Source organism: Dryobates pubescens, chromosome 11, assembly GCF_014839835.1.
Source record: "Dryobates pubescens isolate bDryPub1 chromosome 11, bDryPub1.pri, whole genome shotgun sequence".
Lineage (NCBI taxonomy): Eukaryota > Metazoa > Chordata > Aves > Piciformes > Picidae > Dryobates > Dryobates pubescens.
Window position 1 is genome coordinate 37,188,205 of NC_071622.1, and position 16,707 is coordinate 37,204,911.

General features: G+C 59.8%; 1 protein-coding gene and 1 long non-coding RNA gene across 2 annotated transcripts; both read left to right on the plus strand.

Annotated features, from left to right (window-relative positions):
• The first annotated feature begins 209 nt into the window (after window positions 1-209).
• Window positions 210-16,392, plus strand: LOC128897529 (dual specificity tyrosine-phosphorylation-regulated kinase 1B-like). The gene is made up of 14 exons (XM_054164986.1): window positions 210-538; window positions 634-728; window positions 2,196-2,320; window positions 2,997-3,068; window positions 3,833-3,958; window positions 9,253-9,304; window positions 9,380-9,522; window positions 10,431-10,578; window positions 11,235-11,521; window positions 13,287-13,433; window positions 13,939-14,079; window positions 15,188-15,223; window positions 15,308-15,509; window positions 16,232-16,392. The coding sequence occupies exons 1-14, from the start codon at window positions 210-212 to the stop codon at window positions 16,390-16,392; spliced, it is 2,064 nt and encodes a 687-aa protein (XP_054020961.1).
• LOC128897568 (uncharacterized) lies at window positions 649-3,881 on the plus strand. The gene is made up of 4 exons (XR_008462456.1): window positions 649-728; window positions 1,733-1,865; window positions 2,196-2,320; window positions 3,857-3,881. It is a non-coding gene; the product is annotated as an uncharacterized LOC128897568 (long non-coding RNA).
• Window positions 16,393-16,707: the final 315 nt, after the last annotated feature.

A 16,707-nucleotide genomic window follows, 5' to 3' on the forward strand; every position in this document is an offset into this window, starting at 1 on the left:
CTAGATGGGTAATTGAGCCCCTTGGAGGGCTAATTAAGCCTCTTGGAGGGCTAAGTAATGCCCTAGGTGGGTACTGATGTCCTTGGGAGGGGGTAATTAAGCCCTTGGTGGGCTAATTAGGTCCATTGACGGAGCAGTAATTAGACGCAGGGGGTGAGGGTGTGCGCTAATTGGGCGGTTAATTAACCCGAGGAAGGGGAGGACGCCGAATGAATCCCCTTGGGGGCTGGCAGGAGCAGCGGCGCCGTTCCCCTCCCAGCCTCCAGGGGGCGCAGCTGACCGCGGCGTCCCCTCTGCGCATGCGCGGGGCGCGGCTCCCGCCCGACCCGCGCCGCCTCCTGATGACGTCACGCCTCTCCCCCCGCCCCCCTCCCCGCGCCGGGCGCGCTTCAGCCGCCGCGGGAAGGCTGCCGGCCGCCGATTGGCCGGCCGGGCGGAAGGGGCGGGGCCGCGCCCGCGCGCTGGCCGACGAGGGGGGCTACGGAGTCCTTTTCCGCGGGAAGCCCCCGGGGCAGCCCCCGCTGCGCTTCCGCTTCCCGCCCCCTCCCTTTCCCCCTTCCCCCTCCTCCCCTCCCCCCTTCCTCCTGCACCGATTAGGCCTCCGACTCCTCCCCGCCCCCCACCCCTCCCAAGCCCCTCCCCCCTCCACCGCCGCTCTCCGTTAGCCACGCCCCTCGCTGTCGGCCACGCCCCGGCCACGCCCAGCGCCGCCGCCGCCTCTTGCTCAGGTAAGCCCCGGGCCCGGGAGCCGGGAACCGAGCGGGCAGGGGGAGGGGGGAGGCCGGGAGCGGCTTTGGATCCCCCGGGGATGGGGGCCCCGGGACCGGGAGGAGCCGCCCGGGGGCGCTGTGGCCTCGGCCGGTCCGGGACTGCCCCTCCCGGGCACCGGCAGCAGCCTCCCAGAGCCTCTGAGGCCTTCCTAGCATGACCTTCCCAGTCCCAGCCTGGAGCTCTCGGCATGGAGCTCCCAGTCCCAGCATGGAGCTCCCAGTCCCAGTAAGGAGCTCCCAGCATGGAGCTCCCAGTCCCAGCGTGGAGCTCCCAGTCCCAGTATAGAGCTCCCAGTCCCATTATAGAGCTCCCAGCGTGGAGCTCCCAGTCCCAGCCTGGAGCTCCCGGCGTGGAGCTCCCAGTCCCAGCCTGGAGCTCCCGGCGTGGAGCTCCCAGTCCCAGCCTGGAGCTCCCGGCGTGGAGCTCCCAGTCCCAGCCTGGAGCTCTCGGCGTGGAGCTCCCAGTCCCAGCCTGGAGCTCCCGGCGTGGAGCTCCCAGTCCCAGCCTGGAGCTCTCGGCATGGAGCTCCCAGTCCCAGCCTGGAGCTCCCGGCATGGAGCTCCCAGTCCCAGCCTGGAGCTCTCGGCGTGGAGCTCCCAGTCCCAGTATAGAGCTCCCAGCGTGGAGCTCCCAGTCCCATTATAGAGCCCCCAGCGTGGAGCTCCCAGTCCCAGTAAGGAGCTCCCAGCGTGGAGCTCCCAGTCCCATTATAGAGCTCCCAGCGTGGAGCTCCCAGGCCCAGTGTGGAGCTCCCAGTCCCAGCGTTCAGCTCCCAGCGTGGAGCTCCCAGTCCCATTATAGAGCTCCCAGCGTGGAGCTTCCAGTCCCAGTAAGGAGCTCCCAGCGTGGAGCTCCCAGTCCCATTATAGAGCTCCCAGCATGGAGCTCCCAGTCCCAGCATGGAGCTCCCAGTCCTAGCATGGAACTCCCAGTCCCAGTATAACCTTCCTGGTTCTCTCAGTACAGGTCTGACCGTCCCAGTGCTCCCAGTATGAGCTTCCCAGCAACAGTATGGAGCTCCCAGTCCCAGTATGACCCAGTCCCAGCATGACCTTCCCTGTACTGGGCTTGGCCTCCCAGTTCTCCCAGCACAGGTTTGTGACCTCCCCCCCGGGCCCCCATACTGGTTTGGGTCCACTCCCTCCCAGTCCCCTCCCACTCCCGTCCCAGTCCCTCCCACTCCCCCCCCCCCCCCCAGCCCCATCCTGGTTTCTCTCCCTCCCTCTCTCTTCCCTCTGGTCCCTTCTGACGACCAAGCCCCAACCTCCCTCCCCTCCCCCCCTCCCCTGGACTTGGGGGGGTGGGGGTTGTCTCTGGGGGGGGGGTTGGCTGTTCAAGGCTAAGTGTACAGGGGGATCCCCCCCACATTTTGACCTCCCCCCCTCCCCCCACCTTTTCTCTCTCCCCTTCCCCACCGGGGTTAGGTGGAGGCCGCAGCGCAGGATGCCAGGACCAGGCCTCCCCCAGGCTCTGCTTCTTCCTCTCTGATCCAATTATGTCAGGCCATGCCCCCTTTGCCAGCCTGCAGCCAATGGCTGAGCCCCCCCAGGTAATGTTGTTCCCCACCCTTACCCCCCCCCCCCCCCCCAAAAATATTTGGAGGGGGGTGTGAAGGGTGGGGAAGCTGCTGGGGAGGTCAGAGAGGAGGGTACTAGGACCCTGGGGGGCATTAAATGGGGTTGGGTGGGGGGCACTAGGACCCTGGGGGGCATTAAATGGGGTTGGGTGGAGGGCACTAGGACCCTGGGGAGGCATTAAATGGGGTTGGGTGGAGGGCACTAGGACCCTGGGGAGGCATTAAATGGGGTTGGGTGGGGGGCACTAGGACCCTGGGGCGGGGGGCATTAAATGGGGTTGGGTGGGGGGCACTAAGACCCTGAGGACTCCTTAGGGGACTCCTGGGACCCCCTAAATGAGGCTGGAGTGGGGCACTAGGACCCTGCAGACCCCTGCAGGCAACCCTGGGACCCCCTAAATGGGGCTGGAGTGGGGCACTAGGACCCTGCAGACCCCTGCAGGCAACCGTGGGATCCCCTAAATGAGGCTGGAATGGAGCACTAGGACCCTGCAGACCCCTGCAGGCAGCCCTGGGACCCCCTAAATGAGGCTGGAGTGGGGCACTAGGACCCTGCAGACCCCTGCAGGCAAACCTGCCTCCCAGCCCCTCCAGGAACGCCCCCTCCAGCCCACTGGGACACCCTCAACCCCCCATTTCCCCGCTATAGGCCCCCTTCAGGGCCCCCCAGTTCCCTCCTAGAGAGCCTATTGGGATCCCCAGTGCCTCCCAGTCCCCCCCAGTAGCCTCCCGAAGCCCACTGGGATACCCTGAACCCCCCATTTCCCCACTATAGACCCCTCCAGGGCCCCCCAGTTCCCTCCTAGAGAGCCTACTGGGACCCTCAGGGACTCCCAGGCGCTCCCAGTTTGCTCCTAGTCCCCCCCCAGTTTGCTCCCAGTATCCCCATTAGCCCCCCCAAGCCTACTGGGACACCCTGAACCCCCTATTTCTCCCCTATAGACACCTCCCAGATCCCCCCAGTTCCTTCCTATAGAGCTTAGTGGGATCCCCAGTGACTCCCAGTCCCTCCCAGTTTGCTCCCAGTCCCCCCCAGTACCCCTCCCCAGCCCACTGGGACACCCTCAAACCCCATTTCCCCTCTATGGGCCCCCTCCAGGGCCCCCCAGTTCCCTCCTGGAGAGCCTGCTGGGACCCTCAGGGACTCCCAGGCGCTCCCAGTTTGCTCCTAGTCCCCCCCAGTTTGCTCCCAGTACCCCCATTAGCCCCCCCAAGCCTACTGGGACACCCTGAACCCCCTATTTCCTGCCTATAGACCCCTCCCAGATCCCCCCAGTTCCTTCCTGTAGAGCTTAGTGGGATCCCCAGTGACTCCCAGTCCCTCCCAGTTTGCTCCCAGTCCCCCCCAGTACCCCTCCCCAGCCCACTGGGACACCCTCAAACCCCATTTCCCCTCTATGGGCCCCCTCCAGAGCCCCCCAGTTCCCTCCTGGAGAGCCTGCTGGGACCCTCAGGGGCTCCCAGTTTGCTCCCAATGCCTCCCAGTTCAGCCCAGCCTCCCCGCCGCAGGGGCTGGGCCGGGCGCCGCCGGGGGGGTTCCGCGCCGCCGGCAGCGCTCCGCTGCGCAAGCTCTCCGTCGACCTCATCAAGACCTACAAGCACATCAACGAGGTACTGGGGAGGGGGCTGGGCCCCCCAGCTGCCCCCTAAACCTCCCCCCCAGCTGCCCCCCAAACTTCCTCCCCAGCTGCCCCCCAAACCTCCCCAGCTGCCCCCCAAACCTCCCCCCCAGCTGCCTCCCAGCTCCCCCCAGCTGCACCCCAATCCTCCCCCCCAGCTGCCCCCCAAACCTCCTCCCCAGCTCTGCCCCCCAAACCTCCTCCCCAGCTGCCCCCCAAACCTCCCCCCCAGCTGCCCCCCAAACCTCCCCCCCCAGCTGCCCCCCAGCTGCCCCTCAGCTGCCCCTCAGCTGCTCCCCAAACCTCCCCAGCTGCCTCCCAGCTCCCCCCAGCTGCCTCCCAGCTCCCCCCAGCTGCCCCCCAAACCTCCTCCCCAGCTGCCCCCCAAACTTCCTCCCCAGCTGCCCCCCAAACCTCCCCAGCTGCCCCCAAACCTCCCCCCCAGCTGCCTCCCAGCTCCCCCCAGCTGCACCCCCATCCTCCCCCCCAGCTGCCCCCCAAACCTCCCCCCCAGCTCTGCCCCCCAAACCTCCTCCCCAGCTGCCCCCCAAACCTCCTCCCCAGCTGCCCCCCAATCCTCCCCCCCAGCTGCCCCCCAAACCTCCCCCCCAGCTGCCCCCCAAACCTCCCCCCCAGCTGCCCCCCAGCTGCCCCCCAAACCTCCTCCTCAGCTGCCCCCCAAACTTCCCCCCAGCTCTGCCCCCCAGCTGCCCCCCAAACCTCCTCCCCAGCTGCCCCCCAAACCTCCTCCCCAGCTGCCCCCCAAACCTCCTCTCCAGCTGCCCCCCAGCTGCCCCCCAATCCTCCCCAGCTGCCCCCCAATCCTCCCCCCCAGCTGCCCCAGCTGCCCCCCAGCTCTGCCCCAGCTGCCCCCCAGCTCCCCCCAGCTCCCCCCAGCTCGCAAGCAATAGGAGGAGCAGCCCCAAGGTCCCCAGCTCTGCCCCAGGTGGCTCAGAGAGGCTCCAGAGCCCCCAGAGCTTTGCTCCAAGCTTCCCCTGAGGCACCAAAGTTGGCAGCCACCTTCTGGCCCAAATTCTCAGCATTTCTGGCAAGTCTTCCTCATTCCCCAAATTCCCAGCCACATTTTTGCCCAAATTCCCAAATTCCTGGCACATTTCCCCCAAAATTCTCAACATTTCTGGCATTTTTTAAAAATTCTTAAAATTTCCATCCAAATATTGCCCAAATTCCAAAATTTCTGCCAATTTTCCCCCCATAATTCCCAATATTTCCATCCAATTTTTTCCCCCAATTCTCAGTTTCTGGCAATTTTCCCCCAAATTCCCAAATTCCTGGCAAACTTACCCCAAATTCTCAAAATTTCTGGCATATTTTTTTAATTCTCAAAATTTCCATCCAAATTTTTGCCCAAATTCTCAATATTTCTGGCAATTCCCCCTCCCCATAACTCCCAATATTTCCATCCAAATTTGCTCCCAAATTGTCAAAATTTCTGTCTTTTTTTTTTCATAATTCTCAAAATTTCCATCCAATTTTTTTCCCCAATTCTCAGTTTCTGGCAATTTTCCCCCAAATTCCCAAATTCCTGGCTTGTTTACCCCCAAATTCTGAGCATTTCTGGCTTTTTCCCCATAATTCTCAAAATTCCCATCCAGTTTTTTTCCCCAATTCCTGGCAAATTTTCCCGCAAATTCTCAAAATTTCTGGCATTTTTTTTCCATCATTCTCAGCATTTTCATCCAAATTTTTCCCCCACATTCTCAGGTTTTTGCAATTTCCCCCAAATTCCCAAATTCCTGGCAAATTTACGCCAAAATTCTCAAAATTTCTGGCAATTTGTTTAAATTCTCAAAATTTCCATCCTAATTTTGCCCAAATTCCAAAATTTCTGCCAATTTACCCCCCCATAATTCCCAATATTTCCATCCAAATTTTTTTCCCAAATTCTCAAAACTTCTGGCCATTTTTTCCAGAATTCTCAAAATTTCCATCCACATTCTTTTCCCCAATTCTCAGCTTCTGGCAATTTTCCCCCAAATTCCTGGCAATTTTCCCCCAAAATTCTCAGCATTTCTGGCTTTTTATTAATGCTCAAAATTTCCATCCAAATTTTTGCCCAAATTCCAAAATTTCTGGCAATTTTTTCCATATCTCAACATTTCCATCCATTTTTCCCCCTAATTCTCAGTTTCTGGCATTTTTTTCCCAAATTCCAAAATTTCTGCCAATTTCCCCCCATAATTCCCAATATTCCCATCCATTTTTTTCCCCAAATTCTCAACATTTCTGGCAATTTTTTTCCAGAATTCTCAAAATTTCCATCCAATTTTACCCTCCAATTCTCAGTTTCTGGCAATTTTGCCCCAAATTCCAAAATTCCTGGCAAATTTCCCTCCAAATTCTCAAAATTTCTGGCAATTTTTTTAATTCTCAAAAATTCCATCCAAATTTTGCCCAAATTCCACATTTTCTGCCTTTTTTTCATAATTATCAAAATTTCTATCCAATTTTTTCCCCAATTCTCAGTTTCTGGCAATTTTTCCCAAAATTCCTGGCAAATTTTCCCCAAATTCTCAGCATTTCTGGCATTTTTTCATAATTCTCAAAATTTCCATCCAATTTTTTTCCCCCAATTCTCAGTTTCTGGCAATTTTTTCCCAAATTCCTGGTAAATTTCCCCCCAGACTCCCAAACTGTCTGGCAGCTTTTCCCCCCAGTTCCCCAGATTTCTGCCAGTTCCAACCTTTCAGGCAAAATTTCCCCCTGATTCCCCAAAATTGCAAATATTGCCCCAAATGTCTTCCAAAATCTTCCAAATGGTGTTTTTTTTCCCCCCAAATTGCCTCTGAAGTTTTCCAAGTTCCAGAAGCTCTCCCAAAGCTCTCTGGATTTCCCCCAAGTTCTTCTCAGCAAAGGGAAAAAAAAAAATCCCCAAATTGGCCAAATTGCTTCTCAAATTTTCTGAATTTTCCCCAAACTAAACTAAAATTTCCAAATGCTCCAAAATTTGCCAACATTTTCTCCAGCCTTCCCCAGGCTTCCTCTGCAGTGCCTGAATTGCCTCTCAAATCCCTGAATTCTCCCCAAAATTCCCCAAAATTTCCTCTTGTTTCCCACATAGCCTCTGAAGAACCTAAATTGCCTCTACAAGTTACCAATTTGCTCTCAAATTCCTCAGTTTTCCTCATGAATTTACAAGTTTCCTCTAAATTTTCAGAATGTTCCTCAAATCTCAACATTTCTTCTCAAGTTCCCCAAATTTCCTCTAAATCCCCCAAACTTGTCCTGGGAATTTCATCATTTCCTCTCAAATCCCCCAGATTTCCTCTCAGATCCCAAAACTTTCCTCTCAAGTTCCCCAAATTGCCTCTACGAAGTTCCTGAGTTTTCCCTAACCTCCAACATTGCCTCTAAAATTCGCCAGATTTCTTCTAAATCCCCAAAATTTCCTCTAGAATTCCCCAAATTTCCTCTCAAATCCCTAAAATGTCTTCTCAAGTTTTCCAAATTGCCTCTAAAATTCCTAAGCCCCCCAAAATTTCCTCTCAAATTTCCTCTAAAATTCCCCCAAATTTCATCTAAAATCCCCCAAATTTCATCTACCCCCCCAAAATTTCCTCTAAGGTTTCCCAAATTGCTTCTGGAATTCCCAATTTTCTCCTCAGATTTCCCAGGTTTGCTCTGAAGTTCCTGAATTTCCTCTCAAATCCCCCAAAATTCCTCTAAAATTCCCCAAGTTTCCTCTCAAATCTCTAAAATATCTCCAATTCCCCCAATTCCCTCTTAAAACCCCCAGTGTGCCTCTAAATTCCCCAAACTTACTGTGAAAATGTCAACATTCTCTCAAATTCCCTCTAAAGTTCCCAAGAATTTCATTTAAATCCTTAACATTTGCTCTCAAATTCCCCAGAATTTCCCCTAACTCCCCAAATTTCCTCTCATTCCCTAAATCTCTTATCAAACCCCCCAAAATTCCTCTCAACCCCCCAAACTTGCTCTAAAAAATGTCAAAATTATTTCAAATTCCTAAAATTTCCTCTAAATTTTCCTCAAATTTCCTCTAAATCCCCCAAATTTCCTCTCAAATCCCCCAAATTTCCTCTCAAATTCCCAAAATTTCCTCTCAAATTCCCAAAATTTGCTCTCAAATTCCCAAAATTTCCTCTCAAATTTCCCCAAATTTCCTCTAAATCCCCCAGAATTTCTTCTAACGCCCCAAATTTCCTCTCATTCCCTAAATTTCCTCTCAACCCCCCCAAAATTCCTCTCAACTCCCCAAACTTGCTGTAAAAAAATCAAAATTCTCTCATATTCCCCAAATTTCCTCTAAAATTTCCCCAAATTTCCTCTAAATTCCTAAAATTTCCTCTCAAATTTCCCAAAACTTTCTCTGACTCCCCCAAATTTCCTCTCAAATCTCAGAATTTCCTCTCTCATCCCCCCGGATTTCCTCTACATCCCTCAAGTTTCCTCTCTCATGCCCCAGGATTTGCTCTACCTCCCCCACATTTCCTCTCAGTCCCCAGAACTTCCTTGCAAATCCCCCAGAATTTCCTCTAACTCCCCAAATTTCCTCTCATTCCCTAAATTTCCTCTCAGAAGCCCCCAAAATTCCTCTCAACTCCCCAAATTTCCTCTAACTCCCTAAATATCCTCTCAGAAGCCTCCAAAATTCCTCTCAACTCCCCAAGCTTGCTCCAAAGAAATCTCAAAATTTTCTCAAATTTCCCAAAATTTTCCTCTAAATCCCAAAAATTTCCTCTCAAATTCCCCAAATTTCCTCTAAATCCCTAAAATTTCCTCAAATTCCCAAAATTTCAAATTTCCCAAAACTTCCTCTGACTCCCCCACATTTCCTCTTAGTCCCCAGAATTTCCTTGCAAATCCCCCAGAATTTTCTCTTAACTCCCCAAATTTCCTTCCACCCCCCCAAGAATTCCTCTCACCCCCCCCAATTTCCTCTCACCACCCCCGTATTCCTCTCACCCCCCCCCAGAATTCCTCTCCCCCCCCAGCTTGCTCTGGAGGGCTCTCAGACTTCTCTGAGGCTTCCCCAGTTTCCACTGCAGTTCCCCAAACTTTCCTCTTCCCTCCCCCCATTTCCTCTGAGCTTCCTCAGTGTCCTCTCAGCTTGCCCAAACTCCTCTGACGTTTCTCAGTCTCCTCTAAATCTTCTGAATTCCCTCCAAAAGCCTTCTTCCCACCCCCCCCTTCCTTGTTTCTCCCCTCCCCTCCCCCCTCTCCCCTCACCCCCTCCCCTCACCCCCTCCCCTCACCCCTCTCCCCTCCCCCCTTCATTTCCTTCCTCTCCCTCCCCCCTTCCAGGTTTACTACGCCAAGAAGAAGAGAAGAGCCCAGCAGGGCCCCCCTGAAACCTGCCCCGGGGGGGGAGGTGGGGATGGGGGAGGGGGTGGGGCTGGAGGGGGCGTGGCCGGAGGGGGCGTGGCGTCAGCGGGGGCGGGGCCAAAGCGGGAGCGGCGCCTCCTGAACGAGGGCTGGGACGACTCCAACCACGACTACATCGTGCGGGCCGGGGAGCGCTGGCTGGATCGCTACGAGATCGACTCCCTCATCGGCAAGGGATCCTTTGGACAGGTCTGGGAAGGCCCTCAGGAGGCTCCCCAAGGCCTCCAGGCCATCCCCAAGGTCCCCAAGGGGGGCCCCAGAGCCACCAGGGGGTGCCCCAGGGCTGCCAACATGGCAGCGGAGTCAGGGCGGGAGGGTGGGAGGGTGGGAGGGCAGCAGCTCCCTGCTGGCTTCTTTCCTCTGCTCCTTTGCCTCTCTTGGGGGGTTCCCCAAGGGGGTTTGGGGGGGTCCTCCTTCCACTCTTGGGGTCCTCAGGGGGTCCCCAGAGCCACCAGGGGGTGCCCCAAGGTGGCAGCAGAGCCAGGGCAGAGGGGAGGAGGGAAGGGGGAGGGCAGCAGCTCCCTGCTGGCTTCTTTCCCCTGCTCCTTTTCCTCTCTTGGGAGGTCCCCCAGGGGTTTTTGGGGGTCCTCCTTTCACTCTTGGGGTCCTCAGGTGGCCACTAGGGTGTCACCTCAGCACCTTCCAGGGCCCTTAGTCCCCTCCAGACCCTCCCCTAGGACCTCCCCCAGACTCCACTGTTTTGGGGTCCCTTCCCTCTCCACCACCCCTCCCTCCCGGTGCCTTCCCAGTTCATCCCAGTGCCCTCCCAGTTCTTACTGGGACCTTCATTGACCCCAGGAATCCTTCCTGCAGCCTCAGTCCCTCTCATTTCTCCCCTAAACCCTCCCCCAGGAACCCCCCACTCCCCCATTTTGGGCTCCCTCCCCTCTCCAGGACCCCTGAGTGCCTCCCAGTGCCCTCCCAGTTCTTACTGTGCCCCTCCCAGCCCTTTCATTTCCATCCACCCCCCCTCATTTTCTCCCTTTTTTCTCCCACTAAGACCCCCCAGGACTCCCCCAGACTCCCCCATCTTGGGGGCTCCAGCACCCCGGGGGCGCCTCCCAGTGCTCCCAATTCATCCCAGTTGCCCCCAGCAGGTGGTGAAGGCCTATGACCACCAGGCCCAGGAGTGGGTGGCCATCAAGATCATCAAGAACAAGGCAGCATTCCTGAGCCAGGCCCAGATCGAGCTCAGGCTCCTGCAGCTCATGAACCAGCACCACACGGAGATGAAGTACTACATCGGTCAGTGGGGGGCGCTGGGGGGCACTGGGATGGGGTTGGGAGGGCTGGGAGGGACTGGGATGGGGTTGGAAAGCACTGGGAGGGAACTGGGTGCAACTGGGAGACTGAGAGCAACTGGGAGGGCACTGGAAGGGGACTGGAAGGCACTGGGACTAGAACAAGATACAGAGACTGTGAGACAGGGGTATAAAGGGCAACTGGGACGTAACTGGGAGGCACTGAGAAGGGACTGGGAGTGAATGGGAGACACTGGGAGGGACTGGGAGCGAATAGGAGGCACTGGGAGGGGACTGGGAGGCGCTGGGAGGGGACTGGGAGGCGCTGGGAGGCGCTGGGAGGGGACTGAGCACGAATGGGAGGCGCTGGGAGGGGACTGGGAGTGAATGGGAGGCGCTGGGAGGGGACTGGGAGGCGCTGGGAGGCGCTGGGAGGGGACTGGGAGCGAATGGGAGGCACTGGGAGGGGACTGAGCACGAATGGGAGGCGCTGGGAGGGGACTGAGCACGAATGGGAGGCGCTGGGAGGGGACTGGGAGCGAATGGGAGGCGCTGGGAGGGGACTGGGAGCGAATGGGAGGCCCTGGGAGCAGATGGGAGGCGCTTGGGTGGGGGACCCCTTTCGTTGCCCCCTCTCTCACCCCCCCGCCCTCCCCCCAGTGCACCTGAAGGGCCACTTCATGTTCCGCAACCACCTGTGCCTGGCCTTCGAGCTGCTGTCCTACAGCCTGTACGAGCTGCTGCGCAACACCAGCTTCCGGGGCGTGTCCCTGCCGCTCACCCGCAAGTTCGGGCAGCAGCTCTGCGCCGCGCTGCTCTTCCTGGCCGCCCCGGGGCTGCGCATCATCCACTGCGACCTCAAGCCCGAGAACATCCTCCTCTGCCACCCCAAGCGCTCCGCCCTCAAGCTCGTCGACTTCGGCAGCTCCTGCCAGCTGGGCCAGCGGGTGAGGCGCGGGGCGGGGCCGGGCGTCCCGCCCCTGCTGCGGCTGGGTCCCGCCTCGGCCTGGGGAGGGTTACAGTCTGCCCGCTGAAGGGTTGAGCCACGCCCACGAGGGGTGGGCACGCCCACCGGCAGCCCCGGGCCACCCCCCGGCACCCTAGCGTCCCGCCCCTGCCTCAGCCGGGTCCCACCTCGGCCCAGAGAGGGTTAAAATCTACCTGCTGAAGGGTTGAGCCACGCCCACGAGGGGTGGGCACGCCCACCGGCAGCCCAGGCCACCCCCCGGCACCCTAGCGTCCCGCCCCCACCACAGACAGGTCTTGCCTCAGCCCGGAGAGGGTTAAAGTCTGCCCACTGAAGGGTTAAGCCACACCCATGAGGGGTGGGCACACCCACCACAGCCCAGGCCACGCCCCGGCCACGCCCCAACGCCCTAGCGTCCCACCCCCACCACAGCTGGGTCCTGCCTCAGCCTGGGGAGGGTTAAAATCTACCCGCCAAAGGGTTGAGCCACGCCCACGAGGCAGTAGGACACACCCACCGGCAGCCTAGGCCGCGCCCCAGGCCCCTAGCGTCCTGCCCCTGCCGCGGCCAGGTCCCGCCTCAGCCCAGAGAGGGTTAAAGTCTGCCTGCCGAAGGGTTGAGCCACGCCCACAAGGCAGTAGGACATGCCCATCAGCAGCCCAGGCCACGCCCAGGCCATGCCCTGCCCCCCTAGCGTCCCGCCCCTGCCACAGCCAGGTCCTGCCTCAGGCTAGAGAGGGTTAAAGTCTGCCTGCCGAAGGGTTGAGCCACACTCACAAGGTAGTAGGACACGCCCACTGGTAGCCCAGGTCACACCCAGGCCACGCCCCAGCCCCCTTACATCCTGCCCCCACTGCAGCCAGGTCCTGCCTCAGGCTGGAGAGGGTTAAAGTCTGCCCGCCGAAGGGTTGAGCCACACCCACAAGGCAGTAGGACACACCTACCAGCAGACTAGGCCACGCCCCATCCCCCCAGCTTTCCACCCCTGCCGCGGCCGGGTCCTGCCTCGGCCCGGAGAGGGTCAAAGTCTGCCCATGGAAGGGTTGAGCCGCGCCCACAAGGCAGTAGGACACGCCCACAGAGCATGGGCTCACCCACCAGCATCATAGGCCACGCCCTTGGCGTAACAAGACCTGAAACCCCAGGTCTGAGGTCTCGCCTCAGGGAGATTGAGGGCTTGGAAGGGTCAAATTTGGCTTGGTGTGGGCATAAGCCACGCCCACAAGGCTTGGGCACGCCCACCGGCATCAAAGGCCACACCCCAGCCCCCTAGCGTCCCGCCCCTGCCGCTGCTGGGTCCTGCCTTGGGCTGGAAAGGGTTAGGCCCCGCCCCCAGCTTTGTAGTGTTCCTGTGGTCCCTCCCAATCCCTCTCCAGTCCCTCCCAGTCTCTCCCAGTCTGCTCCCAGTCCCGTCCCAGTTCCTCCCAGCCCCTCCCAATCCCTTCTCAATCCCCTCCCAGTGGCTCCCAATCTCTGCCAGCCCCTCCCAGTCCCCTCCCAGTCTCTCTTAGTCCCCTCCTAGTCTCTCCCAGTCCCTTCCCAGTCCTTCCCAATCTCCTCCCAGCCCCTCCCAATTGCTCCCAGTCTCTCCCAATCCCCTCCCAGCCCCCCAGTCCCTCCCAGTTGCTCCCAGTGGCTCCTAATCCCCTCCCAGTCCTCTCCCAGTCCCTCCCAGCCCCTCCCAGCCCCTCCCCATGGCCCGGTGGCGCCGGAGGGGAGCTGAGGCGCCCCCTGCCCCCCGCCAGCTCTATCAGTACATCCAGAGCCGCTTCTATCGCTCCCCGGAGGTGCTGCTGGGGCTGCCCTACGACCTGGCCATCGACATGTGGTCCCTGGGCTGCATCCTGGTGGAGATGCACACCGGGGAGCCCCTCTTCAGCGGGGCCAATGAGGTGACAGTATGCTAATGAGGGGGGGCGGGGCCCGGCTTGGGGCTCTGCCCACCCGCGGGAGGGAGGGAAGCGAGGAAGGAGTGGGAGGGAAGGGGGAAAGGAGGGAGTGGGAGGGGACTGGGAGAGGTTGGAAGGGACTGGGAGGGGATTGGAAGGGACTGGGAGAGAGTGGGAGGGGACTGGGAGAGGTTGGAAAGGACTGGGAAGGGATTGGGAGAGGTTGGGAGGGGACTAGGAGGGGACTGGGAAGGGATTGGGAGGGACTGGGAGGAACTGGGAGGGGATTGGGAGGGACTGGGAGGGGGTCAAGGTTTCCCTGGGGAGCTGTAGGTGGGGTGGAGGTGGGGTTAAGGTGACCTGGGGTGACCCTGGGGTGCCCCCAGGTGGGATGGAGGTGACCCTGCATGACCCGGGGCGGGGGGGTGTCCATGCCCCGGTTGGGTGGGGGGTGTCTGGGTGCCCTGGCCCCCTCGGGGAGGCGGGGGTGACCCCGGGGCGCCCCCAGGCGGACCAGATGAGTCGCATCGTGGAGGTGCTGGGGCTGCCCCCCCCCCACATGCTGGAGCAGGCCCCAAAGGCCAGGAAGTACTTCCAGAAGCTGCCTGAAGGGGCCTGGGCCCTGCGCAGGGACAGGGAGAGCAAGAAGGTGAGGGCCGGGCCGGGCCAGTGGGGACCAGTCCGGACCAGTATGGACCAGTCCAGACCAGTATGGCCCCACAGCTGATCTCCTTCTTCTCCTTCTCCTTTTCCTCCTCATTTCCACCCCCTCTTCCTTCTTCTCATCTTCCTTCATCTCCTCCTCCTTTCCTCTTTTCCTCCTTTTCCTCCTCCTTTTCCTCCTCCTTTTCCTCCTCCTTTTCCTCCTCCTTTTCCTCCTCCTTTTCCTCCTCCTTTTCCTCCTCCTTTTCCTCCTCCTTTTCCTCCTCCTTTTCCTCCTCCTTTTCCTATATCCTCCCCTCTCCCCTCCCTCTCCCCTCCCTCTCCCCTCCCCTCTCCCCTCCCCTCTCCCCTCCCCTCTCCCCTCCCCTCTCCCCTCCCCTCTCCCCTCCCTCTCCCCTCCCCTCTCCCCTCCCCTCTCCCCTCCCCTCTCCCCTCCCCTCTCCCCTCCCCTCTCCCCTCCCCTCTCCCCTCCTCTCTCCCCTCCTCTCTCCCCTCCTCTCTCCTCTCCCCTCCTCTCTCCTCTCCCCTCCTCTCTCCTCTCCCCTCCTCTCTCCTCTCCCCTCCTCTCTCCTCTCCCCTCCTCTCTCCTCTCCCCTCCTCTCTCCTCTCCCCTCCTCTCTCCTCTCCCCTCCTCTCTCCTCTCCCCTCCTCTCTCCTCTCCCCTCCTCTCTCCTCTCCCCTCCTCTCTCCTCTCCCCTCCTCTCTCCTCTCCCCTCCTCTCTCCTCTCCCCTCCTCTCTCCTCTCCCCTCCTCTCTCCTCTCCCCTCCTCTCTCCCCTTCTCTCCCCTCCCTCTCTCCCCTTCTCTCCCCTCCCTCTCTCCTCCTCTCTCCCCTCCCTCTCTCCTTCCCTCTCCCCCCCTTCCCTCTCCCCCCCTTCCCTCTCCCCCCCTTCCCTCTCCCCCCCTTCCCTCTCCCCCCCTTCCCTCTTCCCCCCTTCCCTCTTCCCCCCTTCCCTCTTCCCCCCTTCCCTCTTCCCCCCTTCCCTCTTCCCCCCTTCCCTCTTCCCCCCTTCCCTCTCCCCCCCTTCCCTCTCCCCCCCTTTCCTCTCCCCCCCTTCTCTCTTCCCCCCTTCTCTCTCCCCTCCCCTCCCCCAGCCCTACCACCCCCCCGGGGCCCGGCGGCTGCACGAGGTGCTGGGGGTGGAGATCGGCGGCCCCGGGGGCCGCCGGGCCGGGGAGCAGGGCCACAGCCCCTCCGACTACCTGCAGTTCAAGGACCTGGTGCAGCGCATGCTGGAGTACGACCCCCGGGGCCGCATCTCCCCCTCCCACGCCCTGCAGCACAGCTTCTTCCGGAGGCCCTCCCGGGAGGCCGCCACCAACACCCCCCCGGGCGGCGCCGGCAGCGGCAGCAGCGCCTCCACCAGCCCCGCCCCCGAGCACAGCACCGGCACCGGCAGCTCCCTCTCCAGCTCCGGTGAGGGGAGGGGACGGGAGGGGGAAGGGGAGGAGGAGGAGAGGTGGAAGAGGAGGAGATGGAGATGGAGGAGAAGGAGGAGAAGAGAGAAGGAGAGGAGGAGGAGGAGAGGTGGAACAGGAGGAGGAGATGGAGATGGAGGAGAAGGGGGAGAGGAGGGGGAGGAGGAGGAGAAGGAGATGGAGGAGGAGGAGGAGGGAGAGAAGGAGAAGGAGGAAGATGAGAAGGAGGGAGAGGAAGAGAAGAAGAAGGGAGAGGGAGAGGAGGAAAAGGAGGAAGGAGGAGAGGAAGAGGAGAAGGAGAGGAAGAGAAGGAGAGGAGGAGAGGAGGAGGAAAAGGAGAAAGAGAAGGAGGAGGAAGAGAAGGAGAGGGAGAAGGAGAGGAGAGAGATGAGGAAAAGGAGGAGGAGATGGAGGAGGAAGAGAAGGAGAGGAGCAGGAGGAGAAGGAGGAGAGAGGTGAGGAAAAGGAAGAGGAGAAGGAGAGGGAGAGGAAAAGGAGAAGGGAGAGGGAGAGGAGGAAAAGAAGGAAGGAGGAGATGGAGAAGGAGGAGTAAAAGGAGGTGGAGGAGATGGAAGAGGAGAAGGAGGAGGAAGAGGAGAAGAAAGGAGGAGGGAAAGGAGGCCTGGCTGGTCACCCCCAAGGGCCACCCCAGCTCCTGGTGGCCAGAGGCCAGCCCCAGCCTCGCCTTGAGGCCCTCTCCTTGCCCCCTCCCCCTGGCAGGAGGCTCCAGCAGCTCCTCCGACGCCCGGAGCCACCTCCATGGCCTCCGCTTCTCCTCGGGGGCCAGCACCAGGACCACCTCCAGGACTACCAGGACCACCACCACCAGCCCTCAGGTACCTCCAGAAACCACCTGCAGTCTTGGGGACCTCCAGCTATGACTTGGGGACCTCCTGGCCTGGACCTGGAGACCTGCTGGCCTTGAGCTGGTGGTCTTGGGGACCTCCAACCATGACTTGAGGGCCTCCAACCATGACTTGGGGACCTCCTGGCCTTGAGTTGGAGGTCTTGGGGACCTCCAACCATGACTTGAGGGCCACCAACCATGACTTGGGGACCCCCAACCATGACTTCGGGACCTCCTGGCCTTGAGTTGGAGGTCTTGGGGACCTCCAACCATGACTCAGAGGCCTTGAGGCACTGGGTGGGGACCTTCCTGGCCATGACCTCAAGACCTTGAGGACTTCCTGGCCCTG

What these genes read in the sequence shown, in the direction of transcription:
- LOC128897529 (XM_054164986.1), top strand. Translation starts at nt 210, where the DNA reads ATGAATCCCCTTGGGGGCTGGCAGGAGCAGCGGCGCCGTTCCCCTCCC. An exon ending in GCAAGGGATCCTTTGGACAG is followed by an intron (nt 9,523 to 10,430) that starts GTCTGGGAAGGC and finishes TGCCCCCAGCAG; the next exon opens with GTGGTGAAGGCCTATGACCA. An exon ending in GGGACAGGGAGAGCAAGAAG is followed by an intron (nt 14,080 to 15,187) that starts GTGAGGGCCGGG and finishes CCCCTCCCCCAG; the next exon opens with CCCTACCACCCCCCCGGGGC.